This window comes from Antedon mediterranea, chromosome 11 (assembly GCF_964355755.1).
Source record: "Antedon mediterranea chromosome 11, ecAntMedi1.1, whole genome shotgun sequence".
NCBI lineage: Eukaryota > Metazoa > Echinodermata > Crinoidea > Comatulida > Antedonidae > Antedon > Antedon mediterranea.
Window position 1 is genome coordinate 5,693,575 of NC_092680.1, and position 23,358 is coordinate 5,716,932.

The following is a 23,358-nucleotide window of genomic DNA, read 5'->3' on the forward strand; positions in this document are numbered from 1 at the left end:
CAAATTTGAGCACGCGAGTGCAGCTATGTATAATTATGGCCTTGTTATTTTTCGCACTTTGGCTACACTCTACCATGGTTGGGTCTTCATAAATTGCACTCATAAGCACTTTGGCCATAAACAAGTGGACCTTTTAAAATCAGTAAAGTACTTAGGCCCAAGTCTAGTAAATTAATTGGGGATTAGAAGACGGTCTCTCTACACATTGATTGTCGATTAAGGCATAGTACGTCCAGTAGTGCTAATTCATTTGTATTTATGAAATGAAAAATAGTAGGCCCCTACAAAGAATAATAAATTTTTATTAAAGACGGACTATATTTTCCCAGAAGCGATCATACAAATATTGAAAGTTTGATTTTATTCATTGTTATATTTCATATTTTTGGGGGACAATATACATCTTTCTTAATTAAGTATTACCAGTTAAGTAGGTCAAGGAAGACTATATGAAGTTCTACGTTAGATTGCTTGTGGTTTTATAAATTGAAATATCACAAATTTCAAAACTGTTGAGGTATTGAGGGCGCTAACAGAACACAATATTATTGTCAGTATGCAAAAATTTGTATTACTGAATATTGCTTGCTTTGTATGTAAGTTTGCTTAAACGTGATAGAACCTCTCTTTTGAAACAAAAGGGGACCGGGAAACAATATACCAACCCCTATTCAAGGGACACTCCCTAAGTTGGGTCTTGAATGTGTCACTGTGTTCTACTTTTCCTGTACTGTATAGTATTATAAATATCCATTGAGGTCCCAAACATTCAACAATGTAGTTTAGTGTTTGTTTTTCTGCTGCAGCAAATTTAAGTATTCTCAAATTATATACTTAAGCTCTGTCTACACCATTAAACTAGTTTCACCAAAATGTTTGATGTGCCCAAACATGGTAATGATATGACATCATCATGTCCATATATGGGCACATCACATGTTTTTGTCACATAAAGTTTGATAGTGTAGACAAGGCTTTAGTATAGTACAATGATGTCAAAGTGGGGCAAACACCTGACCAATTTAGCTCCCTGCGACACAAGCTACTTTGGAATAGATATTAATTATCATCCTATAAATTTGATTACAAACAATAAATGAAATAAAATAAAAATAACACAAGAAAATGCCTTCTTATCTGGATTCATGTTTTAATGTCTTCTGAAAACCGATAACTTACAACTATACACAGTGAATGTGAAAAACATACATAACACTTGACAACGCATACCCGCCTAGGCAGCAGCTTCATATGAGCAGGTATTCAATAGGTAAATAACAGCTTCTTTGAACACGAAAAATATAACTAAGTAAACCCAAAGAAAAAAAGCCCATTCCATCTAAACTACAAGGAACAAAATAGAAATTGTACAAGAGAGATAGCAACTAATTATTAATCAAACGATTAATAAACCACACTAGCAACAGTAGGCTTGAATGGGAAGCACAATAAATGTTAATAAATAAACTCTGTCCAACTTCAATTCCCCACCTTTATGTAATTTCAAATTAACAATGTTATGTTACTAAATACAGTACAGTATACAAATAGCGGAAGATTTACAAATGAACTTCTTTTAAATATGGAATCGGGCAAGTTGTGGGAAAACAGAAAACAGTAATTTGTTATCATATTCATGTTACACTTCTTATTAACTGTTCAACTAAGGGGTGTAAATTTTACATCCAAAAGCAGAATTACAGAAAACATTATTTCTTTATATTTTCTGATAAAGCATCTATGGTAATCCTTAATACCAATGTCATATGATCTATATTTTGTTTTTAGCTCATATAAAAAGATATATCTCATTTCAAACTACAATACAAAGAGACCATTTGTTCAACAGATTAGTTAGTGCTAATAGTATTACTACACCAAAGTAAATTACACACTGGACTGCTCACAAACTCCGTTAACTTTTTCACAGTATACATCTTTTACACTGAAATGATACCACCAAGCAGTCAGTCAATAAGACTATGACTTCTAATGGTTCGGATAAAGCTCTGTCTACACTATCAAACTTTATGACAAAAAATGTGATGTGCCCATATATGTACACGATGATGGCATATCACTGCCATATTTGGGTACATCACACATTTTTTGTCAGACTAGTTTGATAGTGTAGACAGACTTATGATTTAAGAATACTGGTGAGTTTTCCACACAATTTGACAGCTGTTGGTATCAATTCTATACCCTTGTTTTGTTTCACTAAACATAGCAAATAAAGAAGCTGTCTACTGTTATCCTTTAGTCCTATTAATCTAATAATACAGTGTACCATACATCAGAATTTCTATTTCTCATCTTTGTATTTTGATAGGAGATAATTTATATGAACATGCGATGCAATTGTGAAAGGTTTATGTACGTACAAACAAATTCTGTTGTTAATTATCAAATATATTCATCCTTATTATCTAGCCCTCATCTGTGCTTTATTATCATAATTATTAGTTAATTTTGAAATATGGACATTGATATGCAATTTTATTTAAGCTTGTGAAATTTTAATCATTTGATTCATGTTGGGCTATAAAAATAGTGTTTTAATGTGCAAAAGTAATATAAGTGAATATTAACTTATACCTATACAAGCCTGGACAATTGAAAAACTATTTTTTCCCTTTCATAATATTATGCTTTTATCATAAATTTACAATAACAAATTTGTTAATATAATTTGTTACTTCTTATTACCGGAAAACAATATTGAACTGTCTTGAGTTTTTGTAAATGTTTAGTTTTGTATTTGAAATTCTTACAAATCGTGTCAAAATTATTCTATTGCAGTTGCTACATTTTACTGTAATAACTTATGATTTTAGATTGTTTCAATGTAGTTATAACTCAATGGTTTACGAGTCAGTCACTGCAAAAAAACAGTGTGCATAATTAACCAAAGCAGCTTGATTAAGAATTAAATAAAAACAGGTAAACAAAATGCAGTTACTGCAGTAGAATAAGAATTACAACATTTCGGTAACATGATCTGTATGAATTATTCTATAGCTCCAGAGTTCATGTATGATAATATTTCCCATCTATGACAATCCTATTGTTTTTGTATTCAATTGTATCATTCAATTCCAACATTTGTCCAAACAGAGGAAGTAACTTTCTTTTAAGGAAAAGGCGGAGTGGTAGAATATTAAAAATTTAAACAAAAGGTTAAAGGTTAATAATGGCATGTACACTGTCATGTAATTGACAATATACACAAAAAACTGTTTTCTTTCTAATTTTACCTTTAATATTAATCTACTACAGGTAATCACAAAGAAGGGATTTTTTTTTTATCAAATATTTTGACAATGCAACAACTGATTCATAATTTAACTTTTCTATTATTACAATTTCTTTTTTTTAATAATTATGAATCACTTCATTGATCATTTTCTTTTATTAATACAGAAATTCTGGATGGATTTATAGACTACATTAATAATCACTAATTTACTGCAGTAATCCCATCTTTAATGGCAATTATGTTTTACAGCAAAAATTAACCTAGGCATTCCAATTTCAATTCTTAAAACCCCAACACCATTTTCCTACAAAATTTCTTAAATTACAATGATAACCACATTTTGTAGTAATACTCCCCTCTAACACTCAATCCATGTGTTAGTCTTTTTGTACCAGACTCACTTGATTTTGCCATATTTTATAACTGATAAAAACATTTTGATATTTTTCAATCCCAACTTGATCACTTAATCCTCTAAGCTGTTGAAAATACAAACATCCTGAAAACTATAATTAGCTACGATGGACAGGCTGCGACAGTACACATGATGTGTAATGGAACACATTACTACATCCAACAGTCATTCATATTTCATCTTTGCTACAAAACAAAGCCCCACCTACCAATATTTCTTGGTAAATGACATAATGAAAGGTTGATTGATGTCTAACTTGCATTAAGTAATACATCCAACAATATAAAAGAACCTTCACATCAGCTAGGCTGCATCATTTAAAATAAAATACAACATTTAGACCCAGAGCAGCGACGACGAGGAGCTCATCTGATCAGTTAGTATCACCTCAATCATCCCCGCTGCTGCAATACTTCATTTATAACTGCTAGAATAATGAGTGTAGGTGTGAAAATAAGATTTTCCCTGAGCAGTGTTTTTTTTTCTCAATAGCAGCTTAATATACGATATCTTCTTTTGACAGCTATATTGCTACAAATGTACAATATGTTCTGCTAGGTTACAGCAAAACTATAACACAGCTGATGCTAGCCACTTTGTTTAGTAGTTTGATATTTTATACTGCTGTCGAAATACATTTTATCCTCATTTTAGATAGAGTTCATACATTGTACTTCTTTTAGGCTAAAAAAAGCCGGCTAAGGGGCTTCTTAAACAGGGCACAACAGATAACACATCTTTGCTACGTTTGCTTTGCTGTTCATATAATCAGCATACTAAATGCAGTATTCATTGATTATGTTCACAATGCAGAATATTTCAATCGATTTAACAATGTGATGATGATGATATGGCACAATGGTTTGTTCACTTCCATACCATTCCAGCGGTTTGGTTCAATCCTTTTGGAATCATGTCAAGTAGGTACTCTCGATGCCTATCTTGGGATGGTTTCTGAATCATCTAGAAGACAAAACAAAAGTACATAAGTTCTTTTCGAGATAGACATCTGTTTTTAGATTACTTTTACAAAACAAGAATGGGGACTTCTTTTAAATATGGGCTTCTTCCCGACGTTTACGGTATTGTTATTATCAAAAATTATTATTATATTATCAAGATAATATTTTGTTATTTAGTCAATTCTGATTAATATCGTAACTTAATTCATTTGTTGAACCAACGAAATCACAATATAACTGCACTATACAGATACATTTAAAATCTTTCTTTGAGCTGAAAAATAATTTTAAATTCTTGTAAAACATATAGTCATTATGCATGAAATCTGAAGCTTCTTCTTACATGCTAATTAGCATAAAATTAATGACTGTAATTTAATCAGCTATACAAGATTAGTTATGCTCCCAGTGAAAAAAATAAACATTCAAGTGTCCTATTATGATTATGACCTGACCCACTTTCCCCTCATTGCTTTTCCCTACGAATACACTGGAGGTTTCCATAGACCAGATACAGCGTTCAAATGACACATTTTTGCTTGTTATCCATTTTCTATGTCCATAGTATGTCATTCATTATGATCATTACTTTAGAACATTAAAACAATTTTGTAACATCAGAATATGTAACATAACAATCTTGCGTTATATCACATAATTTGAAGCTATCCTATATAACATAAATTATATATAATGTTTACTAATGGTAAAATTATTCAAAATTTTTAGTGCATGAGAAACATTTTTCATAATTTTAAATGTTAATCTTGAGGTTGCCAATTGTCTGTTACAATGTTATGAATCTAATTAGATACAATTTAAATATGTTACACATTCTAACTTCAACATTCATATGCAATATCAAATCTACTTTTCATAATCATAAAACAGTTGGAATTAATTTAAATGATTTTAAGTGACTGTTGATGATATGACAGTGGAATTCAGTTATTTTAAATTGTATTTTTGGCAATAAACCTCATAAGATGAATGCTTCAATAAAAATGCATCCCGTTACAATATGGCTGCCACAAACAAGCCAGATAACATGTCCAAATTCTGCTTAGTCACATACAGTAGCACCCTGTAAGTACTGTATGAGGAGCGTATACAGCCTGAGCGTATACCGCAAGTTCTGAATTCTACAGTATCATCAACCTAACGATCCGTGTATGCAAAATGTAAGAAAAGGAATAATCAACAAAGAATGTAAAAAAATTTAAAGACTGTAAATTTTATACAAACTTACTTGTGGTATGTAGGCATAATTAATTGGTTGGACAGGTCTGTGAGTACTAGGTGCAGGGTTCATTATACGTTGTTGTGTCCTCTGATGGTGAGAATGTGCCTATTCAAGAAAACATAATGTAAATCGTTTTAACAAGTTACATGAACTGTAGCATAAACAACTGTCTACACTATCAAAATTTCTGTGACAAAAAAATGTGATGTGTCCATATATGGACATGATGATGTCATATCACTACCATATTTGGGCACATCACACTTATTTTTGTCAAACTACTTTGTTAGTGTAGAAAGAGCTTTAGGGAAACAAAACAAGTCTAATATAGAATGGAAACACAAAAAGGAGTATAGAAAGACACTCTATGGGCCTGTTCAAACTTATTTACCTGGGTTAGGTGGCTTCATGGACCAATTATCGATATCTTTGGTGGGTAGATCACCAACTTATCCAAGGTAAATAATTAAGCATGTACGCGCCACTAAGATAACAAGTATTTAACATGGCTAGTTTGGCTTAGGTAGATGCTAGATGTGTACACTGGACCTACGGTTTATAGTCCTTATCCAAGAAGACTTGTTCTACCACCAGAACCATGGAGCAAGTGAACCTCGAACCCCTGCCGATGTTATGGCTACGTAATTACGGTTCCACATAACAGATGAAAGAAACAAACAGAGAGGGTAAAATTGTTACCTGTTGCATATTTGTAGCATTCTGATTTTGCATTCTCTGCTCAATTTCTTGCTCTTGTTGTAAGGCCTTCACAAAGGCCGTCTTTAGACGATTTGTGTGTTCAGCTTTTAGTGCCTTCTTCTGATTGGAAACGATACAAGATTCGCACATAATACCATTCTTTGTATCGTGTTTCCAGATCGTTGTAAAGAACGACTTGCACTGAGCACACTGGAACGGCTGGATAAACTTAGACGGGGCCTTCTCCTTAGACGTCTTGTTGTTCTCTAGTATACAATTGACGACCTCTTCAAGGCCAACAAGGTAGATAAACTCGTTATTGGCAGCACTAGGTAGAAAATGGAGCTCTGGTGGTGGGGGTTTTGGTGGTGGAATTTGTAGTAGTGTTTTTTCAAGTTGTTTACGTAGGGCTAACTTAGCTGCCGCCTGACGGCTAGCTGGTGATTGGTTCTCCATGTTTTGAGTTGAGTTGGATACATGGTGACTCGAATATGATTGCGAGGCTCTCATGACATGGCCATGACTGCTCGAGATCGGTAATTGCTGGTTCCTAACCTGATACTGTGGAACCTGTAAACTCTGTAGAGAGCTGCGACCAGACGATGCCATGACCAGCGGCGGAGGACCTTGTTGTATACGATTCGGTTTCATTTGATTGCTTCGCATAAGTTGCGGCATTGAATGTGGATGACCTTTGTAAAGATTTTTGCCATGAACGAGTGGAGGAGGGATGTTAGGATTGCGAGACGAAACCTTTGCTAATTGATGCTGTTGCTGATGATGAAGGTGTTGATGCTGTTGTGAATGTTGTTGCTGTTGTGGTTGTTGTTGCTGCTGCTGTTGTTGTTGTTGATTCACCAGAGCCTGATGTTCCTTAGGAGTTGGTATTGGTTGTAATTGACTTTGTCTCAATTTCTTCAATAGTAACAGCTTAGCTTCTTCATTCCTTAACTCTTCTTGAAGTTTTCTTATTAAATCTTCCTTTGGTAAATCAGAGGGAACCTTAGACAAATTGGGTTTAGACGGCTTAGGATTTTCAGCCAACACTATCTCATCTGATTTTGGTGCACTCTCTTTTGTATCTTGATTCCTGAAATATAAATAAACATAAAATAATGTACTAATAACTATTTAGTTCATCATGGTAAAATGAATGCTTATTTTATATTAAATAGAGTATCACGGTGTGACGTCACAACGATATAGGGCGCTGCATGGGTGCTAGACAACCAAAAAATGCGTTCAGCGCTAGTACTATGTTGATAAACAGTAAAGATCTGTATTTCTATCAAATTATGTATCTTAGCTTGATTTTTTGTAACTTAAACTGTAGTTAAAGAATAAATAGATTATTAAAAAAAAATATTTAGTGATCTTTTGAAATTTTAGTTTGTTTTTATTGAAAATTATTAAGTTTTAAAATGACTACTTCAATAAGCCGTTTCCAAACCATTGGTGATCTTGGAGTCAATCAGGCAGACTGAACACATTTTTGGTTGCGCTAGCAACCACGCAGCGCCACCTACCGTCGTGACGTCAGCACCATGATACTCTATAGTTAGAGAAACAAACTATACACAGAACCTTCCTACAGGATTTAAGGCCCTGTCTACACTATCAAACTACAGTAGTGTGATGTGCCCAAATATGGTAGTGATATTACATCATCATATCTATATATGGGCAAATATTGTTGACACATAAAGTTAGATAATGTGAGACAGAGCCTTAAGGTGTTTGTTAAGATGATTGAATATAATTCTCGTCAAAATCTTTTTAATAACATTTTGTTGTTTAATTAATCATTAATTTAATGAAATTATTCATTTTCTTTTGTACAAATTCAGATTTCAAGTACTTAGCCTACACTGACAACCACTTATGCCACAAGCCACAGTAAGATTCTTAAAAAATATAATTACAGACTACTCCCTATATCTTAAAAAATATAATTATACTCCCTATCTTTAATAACACATATTGAGAAATGTTATTCCCTAGTCTTCAGGCAAATTCCCTTGGGAACACCTAACGCTTTTGAATCTAGATTATAGTTGAAAATACTGAATCATTTCTACTTTTCACCGATTTATGTTGGAAAAACATAAGGTTGGCTAGAATATTCATATTAATATTCTCTTTAATGAAAGTATTAGGCCAAAGATTTCTTAGGAATTTGGTTAATTTATTTCGAGTCTTCTATTCTAAAACAGTACTTGAGGTAACATTAATAATGGATTTATTTTATAACGATAGTAAAGGCAAATTATTATTTAAACCTGTTTCTAATTAATTCTATAGTCAGTATTAAAAATGTGTTTATATTTTAATAAATTTATTTTGAGGTTTTGATAGTAATCTGAAATAATCTATTTACATTTTATAATAATTTTCTAGAAAGAGGAGCATAGCTTTGAAAGGTCACATCATCATTAATTTGTCTCATTACTGTACGTTTCAAAATGATCAGGAATAGCGAATGATGAAAAGGGGAAGAAAATGGTGAATCATCAACAATTGATAATCACAATCAATAGTCACCATTATTTCAAATAGTTCTGGGCCCGTACACCAAGACTGATGCTAGTGCAAATAAATGTTCAAATTTAATCTTAAGCTCTGTTTACAATATCTATTGATGTGCCCATATATGGACATAATGATGTCATATCACTACCGTATTTTGGAATATCACTGCCATATTTGGGCACATCACACATTTTTTGTAAAGTTTGATTGTAAAAATCATTTAATATATAAATGTTTCTTAAATAATAGTTAATACATATTTTGTTAATTAATTAAAAAATCGGTATACAATATATCATAATTAATCAACAAATCAATAATAACAATACTGCTGAGTGTTCCTGGTGCCAAATGGTATAGCTTGTTCAATTAAAATCAATAATCTGAATTAAATTAAAGGGATATTTATATTATTGACAATCAAACCTACAAGAAAAAAAAAACATAATTGTCCCTTTAAATCATTTTCGTAGCTAAGCAAACAAGTTGTCATCTGCTGACAAAATATTTATTGTTTAAAAAAACATCTCTTCTGAACATTGAATTTATTCTAATTTAAAACTATCTTAATATCATTTGTGTTAACAAATCAAAATACTTACGTATCTGCATTATTTAATGTGTCCGTTTCTTCTAAACCAGTTTTTACCATTTCCTTCAATTCTGTTATTGAATTAAATTTATTTTCTTTTTCTACATTATCAGTTTTTGAACAAACATTATTATCTTCGTTTGTTTCCGGAGTGATCTCAGTTCTTTTTTCTTCATTTTCCTTGGAATCATTATCAGTTATTATATTATTAGTTTCTGTTTTTGTATTTTGGGAGGAAATATCAACAGTTTGTGATGATTTAACATCTTCAGTTTCCATATCAACTGTTGGCATGTCGACTGTTTCATTATCAACGTTTTTCTTATCTACAGATTGCTTATCAACTGGTTCCTTGTCAAGTGTTTCTACATCACTAGTTGTTTTTTGAGGTAAACAATCATTTTGGCAGTTTTCAACATTGGAATGTTCCGCCATGTCATCCATTTCACCATTCCTTGTGGATTCTTGGATTTTCATTGAGGTCAAAACCGGGTCACCATTGTTGATCTTTGACCTTTTTGCTTCTGGCTCCCCATTGCTATCAATGCAGTCTGGCTGTGCCCTGTGGAGAATGAATTTGCACAGATGAAATGTGTATAATCACATTTAATATATTATTTGGTACTGGTACATTACAAAAAAAGATGTTGAACATTTAAAGTACTGTATCATTCTCATATAACCTCTCAGAGTCATTTTTGTTTTAAAATCAACTTTTCGAAATACCATTTCATATCTGGCACAATTTTCTACGTTTTTCTATTTCGATACATTTTTGTTAACTGATTTAAAGTAAAAACATGGCTGGCAGTGAGTGCGTAAAAGTAATATGAAGAATCAAATACGACAACAATGTTTATTAAGTATACAATTATATAAATTGTACAACTTAAAGGTTTCATTAGTGAAATTTGACAATAAAACATCGTTTGAACAGCATGTCATTATAATTTTCATACAAATTTGTCATAAAGTAAATGTCAAACACATAGAATATTCTAAAGAATATATAATTATTTATATCTTCTATATGTTCCATTTATAATTTATAGTAATTTCATACTACACTGTACCCAGACTTAGAATCCAGGTCAGTTATAGAAAGGTCGAGTAGACCAGTTTAGTGTTTTGTATACCCAAAGTAGTAACTCTTCCTTGGCATTTTACGAAATGCTATATTGGAGAATGTAATAATATTGTTGGAAATATACTACTATACAGACACGTCGTATACCTGACATTAGCATATGGAATAGCTTCAGAATTTAACATAATGTTTCCCATGATTAAAGTGACAGTCATGCCAAGTGTATCAAGTGTTTTTAAATATTATACAGTAATTTATTGTTATCTTTGATAATTTAATATTTCTTTTCGGCCGATCAAAACAGAAGCATTTTTATTTTAAGTATTATGATATAATTTACATGATGTACACTATATGATGGTTCCTACGATTAAACCATGTCGGTTTCCTATAATAATTGATTATTCAGTACTTTCACATTACAGTATATTAGGCTAGTATAGTAACTACTGTAGTATTAACCAATCAACAAAAACATTTCAAGAATGCCAATTACAAATTATAGGGTTAAAATTAATAACAATCATTTTCAATTTAGTAACTGTCCCTTTAAGATCTCTTGCATTAAATTACATTTGCAAGAAACTCTACTTACTTTGTTCACCTGTTCAAAAATGTTAATCTTAATTATCTCAATCAGGTTTATCAAAATCTTACAAATTAACATTTCAAAACCCATAATACTACAGTATACAAAATATAATAATTAATATTAATCAAATTTGATTTTTACCATTTTTTAAAGATAAAATTTCATAAATAGAATATAAATCTCGAACCAGGTGTGTTAAATAAAATTGTTATTATTACTGTAATTAAATTGATTTCTTAAAACATCCTTTTTAACTCAATAAAATGTAAAAATAACAATATTATAAATATGAAAGTCATCTCATTTGTATACAGTATTGAAGGTACTGTAGCTTTAAATGCATACTGCAATATAATGTTAATTCTACTGGGACTGTATTAGAAAAGAAAGACAAAGAACATCAGAAAACCTAAATACTGTAGCTTTGTTCTACTGTAATGTTAACCAATATATTTCCATGATTCTATAATAGCAGGATCAGTTAACAATTTATTTATTTGATCGATATACAGTACTAGTATTTTTAGTAATCATACAATAATAAGATACTGTAAGTTAATTTGATTGAAGTTTTAAATACAGTTTATATAATTGGGTATTATTGGTTTGTGGGCTTCTATTCTGAGAACCAAAATGCAGTGAATCACCTAAGGCCGGTTAACACTGAACAATGACATGCAAAGCGACATGCGTCAAATCGAAGCGGGTTGCATAAAGCTTGAAAAAGTTGCAACTCTAGCGAATTAAAAAGCGGAGCCTTTGCTAGTTCCGATTTTACCGCGTTGAAGTTGAGAATCAAACGATGCCTACAAGTTTGATTTAATGTTCACACTGAAATCGTCTGTCGCGACAAAATTACAGTTCGAATTGCTGCTCTGCGTTCAGTGTGCACCGGCCTTAAATATAAGAGTTTGTGCACAATTTTTATATTTGAAATAATATTTAAAGAGTACAATTTTCCCAATCTGTTAATATTATATCCAAAGATATGGAAATTACATTTAAATGTCATTGCTAATTGCTATTTATTTATATTTAAAGACTTAAAATTATACCCAAAAAAAAGTAATGCATGGCTTGAATGATAAAGCAAGCAAAGCTACCAATGTGGGTGATGATATCATACAATTAACAAATACTAATATGTATTTAATTTTAAACATTACAAAATAAAATTAATATGAATGTATACAGTGGCAAGGCTACAGTACAGGATCTGCGCAATGCACACAATATGACATGCCAGGTTGATCAAAAAGGTAATTTCTACCATTCAAGAAACATTAACAGTAAATAGGACAAAATATTTCATTTCAGACACAAGTGCAAATTTAGGGATGACACTGGAATCAAATCAGTTGATACTCTACCTTTTCCCAACCTTTTCATGTGATAAAGGTCCATTTAATTGGTTAGGTTCACTGTAAAAAAACAAACATATTACAATTAAAAAGGCTATAATATTAAAATGTTAAAATTCACAATTTGTTGCGCAGGTTAAACTGAAGACTAAAGGAACAAGTCCTTCAATTCGTTTTATGGCAATAAAAGGTGAATCAAACAAAAGACTTTGCAGGGCTGGCTAAAAATCTAGATAAAATGCATATTATAAAAGGGTCAGGGAAATCTTGCACATTGACCTGACTATTATTTATTAATCTAATAAATAATAAGCAACATTTAATCACACACACAAAACAAAATTCATTCAGTAGAAAAGACAACTTGTTAGTAATTCAATTTGAACAATTTCTTTTTTTGTTTCGAAAATCTCATCCATATTAATAAACTTATAAACAGAAAAAGAAAAATCGTAAATTCTAAACTTTCTCCATCTACAATACATTTTGGAGTTATGAAGCATGTGTTTGCAAACAAAAGCAACTAGGATATTACCACTATTGAAACATTTAGCATAGTATAGTTAGTAAACCTGTAGTAAAGTGGACCCAAATTAAAAAAATAATTGAAAGACATGATAATACTACTATTATGACTGAGTCATAGTAAACTGGGTGGGATTATACTGGGATTGATTGCATAACAATTAAATTTACCAAATTCTTGTGTCCGAATTTAGCCAAATTAGGAGGTGTGATTCTATTTGGTCATACTGTATTACAGTAGTATACTTTTGAAAGTAAATACTTTGTTTTACAAGGCTTTTCGTCCTGTAGTCTGTGTTATTATATTACCTACAGTATAATATAATACTTGTACTACACAAGCCATTAAAAAGAGCTAGTTTATGTAGTTAGCTCTGAGTTTGAGCATCAAAATTTCTCACAAGTCAATGCCGGAGTTACTGTATTTTATAATCAGCTAAACCTTGTTTTAATCTTTTATTATGTGAGCCTTGACTTCATCATTTTAATAATAAAACTATGCACAGTTTATAACCACAATAATAATGCCTATTAAACACTGCAATTCAAACTCGTGTGTACAATTTGGAGAACCCCTTCGAACACCTCTATTCAGGGAACACCCTATGAAGATGGCACTTAATGTATGTTTGAACACTACACCCAACCCATGTTCAGGAGGAAATATTTCTTTTTGTACATAAGTTGGGGACCCCTCATGAAACGTCACAAAATAAACATATATTCATAAAAAAAATTTAAAAATATTCATTAGTCATATACAAGGTGTGATGCAAGAATTGAGCTAACTACGATTATTTAGAGGGTTAGTTGTATTTAGGAAATAGTTCGGCTATCTTTCACATAATGGTCCCAAACTTATGTACGAGGAAAAAAAATCGCAGGAAACACTCTAGTCTAAGCGGACACTTAGTTGGGTCTTGAAGGTGTCCCCTTAAAAGGAGTTACTATATAATAATTAATATTGTTGTTACATATATTATGAAAACATGAAACTAGACAAGGGACAACAAAGCGTGTTTAGGAGAATTACAGAATATATAAATATACATTGACATTGTAAACAAATATTTATTTTCTTTCATTTTTAACACAAAAGTGTTTAATTATAGTGGAACATTACTAAATAACAAAATGTAAATAATGGATTAAACATAGGGTTAATGTCATAGCCTAGGCTTAGTCACAGATTGGTTCCTCTCTATATGATTTCAAGTTCCTAAACATTCTTAATATCCTATCCTAATTGCCATTTCCTATTCGAAGATATAACTATAATCAGTTTCACTGCAGGAAGCTTTGCACGACAAGTTAAAAAAATGTATTTCGTGCACTTCTTCATCAAGGAAATATTATATGCTTTAGACTTTTAAAACATGGAGGCCTAAAAAGTCACAATTAATTGTCATTGTCAAAAGATATTCAAACATAACTTAAACATAAATTACCATTATTAATTACCACAGTAATTTACTATGATAAATATTAAGTCAGGTAATAATCAAGAATTTCAGTAATACAGTAATGTTAATTCAAAAAGAGTATACATTACATACAAAGTGTTAACCACCTATACTAACAGTGTTTTAATGCCAATTGAAAGCTTGTCTTTATCCACAATGCCAAGCGTTCTACTTCCAGGTCAAATAATTTTTCCCAATTTGTATAATACCTACACATTTAATAATAATAGGAATACATGCTAATTAGCATCAACGTATTTATTATAAAATTTAACAATGTACTGGTACCATACTCCATAATCTTGCACTGTGGTTAATATTTTTAAACTAAGCTGTCTTTCTCTTTAATAAAAGCCAACAATAAAATAATGTTTAACCATTTGTGTTGAAATAAAAAGGAGACCTAAAGAAATTAATCTACTGGAAGGTCAAAGGTGAAATATAAAGCACATAAAGAATAGATTATAAAAGGTACAGGTTTATTTATATCAACATTGCTAATCATAAGCAGGAAAATATTTAAGACTCAAGAGATTTTTTTCAGTTTCCCTATACTGTTGTGATTTTAAAGCTAATTGTATGTTCCCAATACTAATTACATTTTGAAATAAAGTCAGGCTCTATAAATATTAAAAATTACATTAATTTGCAAACCACAGTAAAATAAAATACAAAATTTAGTAACCTTGTTGTACAAATGTTACTTTAATTAAAATTGTAGACATTTGTCTAGTTTTTATATAACAGTAACATTGTGTTGGTTATTATTGTGTAATGTATTGTTCTTATATTATCATATGTTTTTGTTTTTTTTTTTTGGGGGGGGGGGGGGGGGTGTCATTGTCATTGTCATCACTGTATATTGTACAGTACTTAACAATATCAAATACCAAAGGTGCTAATGAATAAAAATGGATACTCTATATAGTTTAATTTTTTTCAATACATTGGTGTGAGAATAACGCTAATAAAAAATATAATGTTCTTCCCAACCAAAACTAGGTGGCATATTTTTTAACATTTGAAATATTGTGAATAAAACTATAGAAAATGGTCTAACATTGTAGGTTGCTTTCAAGGCATCATGACCCCATAGGAATATATTAACAATTTTGAAGCTTCATCAAACAAATTAAGACATTTTTTCAACAATATTTGGAAAAAAACAATTTAGTGAGATGATTTAAAATGTATCACGTTTCTGTCAACATGCTGCCATGTGGTATCTTCTCATAATCGTGTAAAAAACTAAAAAATCATTTGCAATACGAAATAGAGTTTCCTGCGAAAAGATCGAACAAGCTTGTACTGACGGGGGAAAGATTGCGGATACGATGTCTGTCAATACTATATCAACACCCATGGGTATTAGATTGTGAGGAAGTTGTGATCGTTCTTGACATGGTGACTTGTGTCGCCTGGTACAATAGGTACTTGGGTATTCTGTAATTAATGGGGCAAAAGGTACATTTTACCCCTCTCCAATCAGTGTAACAATGGGCATTAAATTTAAAATTAATGTAAAGCTCTGTCTACACTATCAAACTAGTTTGACAAAAAAAGTGTGATGTGCCTAAATAATGGTAAATGACATCACCATGTTCATATTCATTGCATATTCATGCACATCCCATTTTTTTGTCACATAAATTCGATAGTGTATACAGAGCTTTAACTGTGGGATGACAAAAATAATAAATTTAACCAAATGTTTTCAAGCGAATTGTTTATAAACATCATTTATGTACATACAAGTCTGCAATAAAATTTATTTATAATTTCTCGGTTTGAAATTTATTGAATCATGAATATTGGACATCTAAAGTATCGTATATTTTCTGAGTAGTGCGTCAGTTCTGGGTTTTATAATACAGTCGACTCCGCCTAAGTCGAATTCGCGCAAGTCGAAAAATCGCGAAAGTCGAATTTTTAGGAAAGTCCCAATTCTTTCCTATACATTACTGTGTAATTTTCATTTGTAAGTCGAATTTTTCTAAGTCGAAATTCTTTTTGCGGTCCGAATACACACATTCTTTAGTGATTTATATCGTATAAGTCGAAGTCACAAATTACGCGGCAACAACGCGCTAAAAAAGCCAATGAAACGTACGTAATTCGTACCTATTTTGTGCTAGACAGATGGCAATAAACAATGGATACCGATTTCGAACAAAAACCGAAATGTATTTATTATACGTTTTTGTATTGTTTCGGGCTTAAAACATAAAAGAAAATACAGTTTATCATTGCCGATAAAGAGGCTTAGCATTTATTAGGCCTAGCTCTAGCTAAGCAAACTCAATTCAAGAAGGCTCATCGCGTGGGCCGCGACAGGGCAGGGTCCACTAGGCCTAGCCATAGCGCGGCTAGTGAGTGAGCCTAGGCCTAGCATTTTTTTTGGCAAATCTGTAAGTCGAAGTTCGCGTAACTCGAATTTTAATACCGGTCCCATTAGATTCGACTTAGGCGGAGTCGACTGTATAAATCATTGTGTACTTACCTATGGTCCATTTTCTGGGTAGTGCTATCAGGTTCTGGGGGTTTAGAAGCTAAATCATTTTGATTGTCAGTAGACATCTTTAACCTGAAATGATATAGACATTATTTAAATGTAAAGTGTTATGAAAAAAAGATGTTAGAAAAACTTATTTATATTAACATCAAAGAGTATCACAGTGCTGACATCACAACGGTAGGTAGCGCTGCGTGGTTGCTAGCGCAACCAAAAATGCGTTCAACCTGCCTGAGTGACTCCAAGGGGACCAATGTTTTGGAATAGGCTTATTGAAGTACGGTAGTCATTTTAAAACTTAATAATTTTCAATAAAAACAAACTAAAATTTCAAAATATCACTAAATATTTGTTTTTAATAATCTTTTTCTTCTTCAACTACAGTTTAAGTTTAAAAGAATCAAGCTAAGATACATAATTTGATAGAAATACAGATTTTTACAGTTGAATGAGGGAACATACTGTACATGTTTAAACACTACTGCATAGTGTAACACCTATTATAGTAAAATAGATGTAAAGGTATCCTCTATTAAGGAAATGCTTCTTTAGGCCATGAAGGTTGTGGGTTGTTCTATTCTACTGACAGTGACCACATAAATAGTAGGCGACAATGACATGACAACCAGAAATGGGAAAATGGGTTGGGGAAGGGAAGACCCACATGATAATGAATCATATGACATTCAATTAGGCATGCAAATACAGTGTGTGTTTTCCTTCAACAAGATTTGTTATCAACCTTCCATTTTGTTGAATAGTTGTATGACAATGTTAATGGTATACATGGTTGTAGCCCTCAATACATAAAAACTCAAGAGCTAAATAAATGCATTGAGAGTAGCGCTATGAAGAAAAACACCTGATGTTAGTAACTGAGTGTATGCAATAAATGTGGTGAAATTCCCACGTCTGACCAATTTTCAATACTAGAAACTGAAATAGAATTTCCGCTAACTCCGCCCACCAGGTTTCTGTATAACAACATCTGACCAACTTTTCTATTAGGCACACATCTATTACTGTAGGTTTAAGTGTAAATATCCTCTGGCCAACTCTTGCACGGAACCTCTTTCTTTCAGGTTTCCATGCATCCTCATCATACCAACTTTCCTCGCAGTTTTTAAATTTGTATACATAGGTAGTACAATACGAGACTCGTAAAAAAAATACTAAATGTCAGATGATGCCATTTTTTTTCATTTTGTAGGATAACATAAAATGTTCTTCTATTTTTAGAATTTCACTCAAGGGCAGCTGGGAGGATGTCAATCTCATTTGCATAAGATTAGCATTTCACTGGAAATTTCTTTCATATATATCATGCATGATCGATCAGAATACTGTACTCTCATTGGTAAATTTTGTCACATGTACCTTGAAAAATAAATTCTACTATTATGGGATGTAACAATACACATTGTTGGGACAGAGGATTAGGAATGAGGGCAAGGTAGACCTCGCGAGATTAGATTATAATACATTATTTTCATGCTACGGAAGCCATCTTGTTATAGAGAGTCCAACCAAGCGTAACAAAACCTTATTGCTACACATTCTGAAAATTGTGCAGCAAAAAATACAATACAAAACTATGTTTCTCGACTTAAAAATCAGTTTGATTAGCAATATTGCTAAACAAAATTTTTGAATGAAATTTTTCCCTGATAAGACGTTTTCATCTTATTTAAAAATTAAAACTCCCTAACATTAACAGAAGGCTGTAGGTAAAGAATTTTTTAAAAATTAGGATGTACATCAAGAAGAAAGACCAAGTTTAACAAGCGAACGACCAGACAAACAATCGACTTTATGTAGGAAGATGTTTTTCATATTTGGAATGGAAGTGTACATCTTAGTTAGGCAAAACGTCTTGCTCTACTTGATTCTCTGGCAATACGTTGTTATACAAAAAGTAGTAATAATAATAACTAATAACATACAACCTTTTAATGCAAACAAAAAATAAACAATTTCAACCAATACTCATACGGTAAAGATATCTCATTACAAACATACAATAAACAACATACATTCATTCCCATGTAGCCTGGGTACCCTTCTCTGGGTAAAAAAATGTTTCATTTTCAAATACTTCACAGTACATACAGTAGGTGTGACATGATTTCTACATAATAATAATATTGTGCCTTCAATCAAATTACAAAAATTATAATGCCTATTGAAACTTCATATTCGTAAAAAAACCAGACACCTAGGACCAAAATACAATAGAAATTTTACAATTCAACGTAGTGTTAGAATTCGACGGCTTTGTACAGTGTATGAATTCGCGATGTCTAAGCGCAGATCAAAGTCTGTTGCAATAGCATATCTTGGCAAGTTGAGCTCAGTCCTGTTCTTCGATTGCCTTGATTTAACATTATTTTGAAATTTTGATTGGGCCCTAGAAATGAAGATCATAATAATTTTAAGCTAGGAAGTTTACTGTTTACTACTTACCTGAAAGAAAAGAACAAATAATACTAATAGACTGATTTAAAGATTAAAATTATGAGGGAAGAAAAATATAAAGACGAAGTTAAAAAGGAGTAAAACAAAAAATTGTTTAATTAATTAATAAAATAATTTTAATTGCCATTCAAAATTGTCTCTACAATTTTATGCATGATGACATCACTAGTTCATGTTCAGTAGAATAATTGTCAATAAATTAATCACAATCGCAGCATGCCATTGGCTATCTTAGCAGTAGTCCACACCCAAGTAGAAAAATGGTTCTGGTCAAAGCATCATGAATATAAACTTACACTATATGCCCAATGGATTGCAAATACCGTAGGACAATAGCCTACAGCACACAATGATAGGACACAATGGTTTTATTCAAGGCTAATACTATATAGAAAATACAAATATAACTGTTACTTTAAAATTAAAAAACATTAAAATTACCATTTAAATCTTAAACCTTTAATAATAGTAGAATTTGATTTCAAAAAGATTGCTGAATTTTTTTATGTGGATTGAATAATGACAAGAACATTATTTTAATTAAATATTAATAAAATTTTAATATTTATTCAAATGATCAACAACATTACAAAGGTAGTACTACCGTAGTTGAAAGTAGTAGCAATTTAAATCTAACATATATTTGTTAGCAGTTAGTGACTCTACCAATAACAGATCCCTAATAAACATTGCTAATAATCACCCTAATAAAAAGAAATAAACTTAAATGTTTGTTTGTATATTTCTTTCTCCTGCATCATAATAATTATAATTTCACAAATATTAAAAAATAATTTAAAAAACAAAAATGGGAAACTATAACTTCAATGTGCTTAAATTGTTGTTTTTCTGGACTGGTTTTTTCTAAAAATAATTGAGTCTCTATGTTGCCCCTCGAAATGATACTTTGCTGTTTTTATACATTAATATTTGCTGATTTTGAATTGAATATAATGTTTCAAAAATTTCTTGCACTTTTTAAATTGGCATGTTTTGTTGCCAAAATCAACATTCAACAAAGTTTAGTTAATCATTCTAACAAGCCCCAAAACATTGATTGAAGTAGGCCTAGTGAAACCCAATTCTTTATGACTTACAATTAATCTATATAAAAGTGTAAACACTTGAAAACAACACAATTGAAAATAATTAAAGTGCCTGGATAGGGGTGTTTTTTAACCTGCACAAAACATTCTCTAATTATTGTAAGGGGAAACATACTTAACTTGGTCTAGCTAGGCTATGCCTAGAGTATAAATTAAAATAAAGTACAAAGCATGATTAGGCCGGCTAGCCTAATCCGGATTCAAAGGTGTATAATAGTCAAATAGTATATTAAAATGGTTTCAGTAGGTCTCTGTTAGCCTAGTAGTAGCTAGGCCTTTCCATAACAACACAACAGTAGCTGTCGCACTTAACATGTGCCGAAGATAAACTTCTCACACTGAGACAGCCACACACAGTGGATCACTTAACTGACGATTATTCATTCATCGATTTCACAAACTCAAACACAATTTATGTTTATTTCGTCTACATGAATTTGATCAACAACTCTTTTATTTCATATATCTAGCATAAGAACTTTTGTATTACGGCATACAGCAACAAATAAGCGCGTTCTTTGTCTCTGATTTTGCAACAGTTCAATTTTTTAAGCGCACGCGCGACATGCGACTATCAAAAGCATAGCAAGGGATTCCCCCGAAACAGCAATTCATGCATCAGTCAGCAGCGGGTGAGATAAATACTACGAAATGAAAATTATCCGAAAGAAATTGCGGCACTCAATGGTGCAATAATTAGCTAGGGTTTTACTACAACTTCAGTTGATTATATACGCAATATCAACCCCATACTCACTTTCAACAGGGCAAACTTTCATCAGGTTTGAAAAAGCATGACCCCTCACGGTGGCCTTTTCAGTGATATTCAAATCCCTCAGCCAATAAAGAACTGCACTCCAGACCAGCCGCCGGCGAATCAGAAGGCCGACGAACTCACAGCGAATATACAATCTCAGTCCAGCTCCTAGTCTGCTCCTACTTATGCCCCTGGGTCTGTCTCCCGGTGTAGAATGTGCATTAACTACCAAACTATGATCAAGCCCGCCAAGGTCGTCAACAAGACAGAGAAAGGCCGAATTTCCGTCAAAAATGGCGTTTGTTCTTGGACTTGTTTACACCCGGGTTTCCGTATCTGAATCGCAGGGCTAACCAAAACAATTTGTTTACCTGTAAACAAATCTATAGCACTTTGTCTAGTCACGTGACCTGTCACCTGGCCAATGGCCACATGCCATGAATACATGACTGACAGATGAATGTTCCTCTCTTTGTGGATACCATCTTCAAATATTTCTATTCAAGTCCAGAATAATGTTAAAAAAGTAAACAAATTTGTTTACTTTTCAGAGTGACAAGAAAGAGTAGTAAACAAGCAAGCTGATTGGATAGTCACTTTTCCATTTTTCATGTTCAATGTGTGTGCATTATATAGTGTACACATACCCTATCTCACTCATCATGCAATAATATTATATCAATTTTAAAAAAAGAAAAAATTTAATTGAAATATACTGCATTGCATTACATTTTTTATATATCCATACATTTAATTTTTGTATACAAACTGATTATGTAATTAAATTCATTGGAGAGAGGGTGCATGTTGCTTATTAAATAGAGGTCTAGAGGGTACTTCTATTGGTAGTGAGATTAATTGATACCGGCAGTTAATAAAAAAAAAGTTTTAAACATTGATAGTGCGCCAATCTTTCTTTTTCTTTTTGGTCTTTATTTGGTCTATATAGACAAACAATATTGATACATTTCTTCAGAGATATCATCACATAATGTATTATACTGCATCATCAACTTTTCCAAACTTCCATTTTTTGTACCTTTAAGTTCTACAAATCATTACTAGAATGGATGAAGTAAAGTGTTTATCTGTATCTGTATATAGGCATCTGTATTCTGACTGTACCTTGTTCCAGAACTTTTTAAAAATTTTCCATAGGCCACTCATGGAGGTATAAAATTAGAATGTTATACATGGGCCACTATATAAACTCAATTGTTTTCAAGTTGTTTGAAATCACCTCATGATGCTCAACTTGTATTGGGATTCGCAATCAATGACCATGGTATAGTACATATAGCATGACTTGATTTATTTTAAGGATCTTTAGCATTGCCTCTTTGGTCCCATACCATATGTAAAATAAAAAGTTCTTGAATTAAGTTGTTTTCAAAATGTATTTCAGAGCAGATCTGATTATTATAAAACAATTTAATAAAAAGTATTTAACGAAAGGTATACACACAGTAAAGATTAATATATCAGTGGGTGTTACAGTATAGAGTTCTGTCCAAAAGTATTCTGTGTTTGTAAATAAAAGTTTAAATAACTTTTTTACATTCTAACAGTACCGTTTGTAACTTCCATCATTAACTTAGTCTACAGTGTAATATAATATTAATAATTATTAATTATAAAATCTAATTAACTTTATTATTTTTTTATATTTATTTAAAATGTGTAAATATCCAAATTCAATTATTTAATTGTCTTCTGTCCTTACTGATTTAGAGGTGGGGATACATAAAGACAAGAATTTGCTAAATTAAACAAAAAAATGT

At 31.7% G+C, this 23,358-nt stretch overlaps 1 protein-coding gene across 1 annotated transcript; it reads right to left on the bottom strand.

The window, feature by feature from the left end:
- Window positions 1-1,132: 1,132 nt before the first annotated feature.
- On the bottom strand, window positions 1,133-21,886 carry LOC140062304 (uncharacterized). Its single transcript, XM_072108460.1, has 7 exons — window positions 21,578-21,886; window positions 17,228-17,311; window positions 12,749-12,799; window positions 9,710-10,261; window positions 6,579-7,668; window positions 5,886-5,984; window positions 1,133-4,637 (listed from the first exon to the last, which is right to left on the bottom strand). The coding sequence occupies exons 2-7, from the start codon at window positions 17,302-17,304 to the stop codon at window positions 4,542-4,544; spliced, it is 1,965 nt and encodes a 654-aa protein (XP_071964561.1). The 5' UTR covers window positions 17,305-17,311; window positions 21,578-21,886; the 3' UTR covers window positions 1,133-4,541.
- Window positions 21,887-23,358: the final 1,472 nt, after the last annotated feature.

Bases quoted from the DNA above. Each gene is read 5' to 3' on its own strand.
- LOC140062304 (XM_072108460.1), bottom strand. From the start codon at position 17,304: ATGTCTACTGACAATCAAAATGATTTAGCTTCTAAACCCCCAGAACCT. The intron at 7,669-9,709 runs GTAAGTATTTTG...TTTATATTTCAG, and splicing joins ACATTAAATAATGCAGATAC to GAATCAAGATACAAAAGAGA. The intron at 4,638-5,885 runs GTAAGTTTGTAT...TTTGTCTTCTAG, and splicing joins ATTATGCCTACATACCACAA to ATGATTCAGAAACCATCCCA.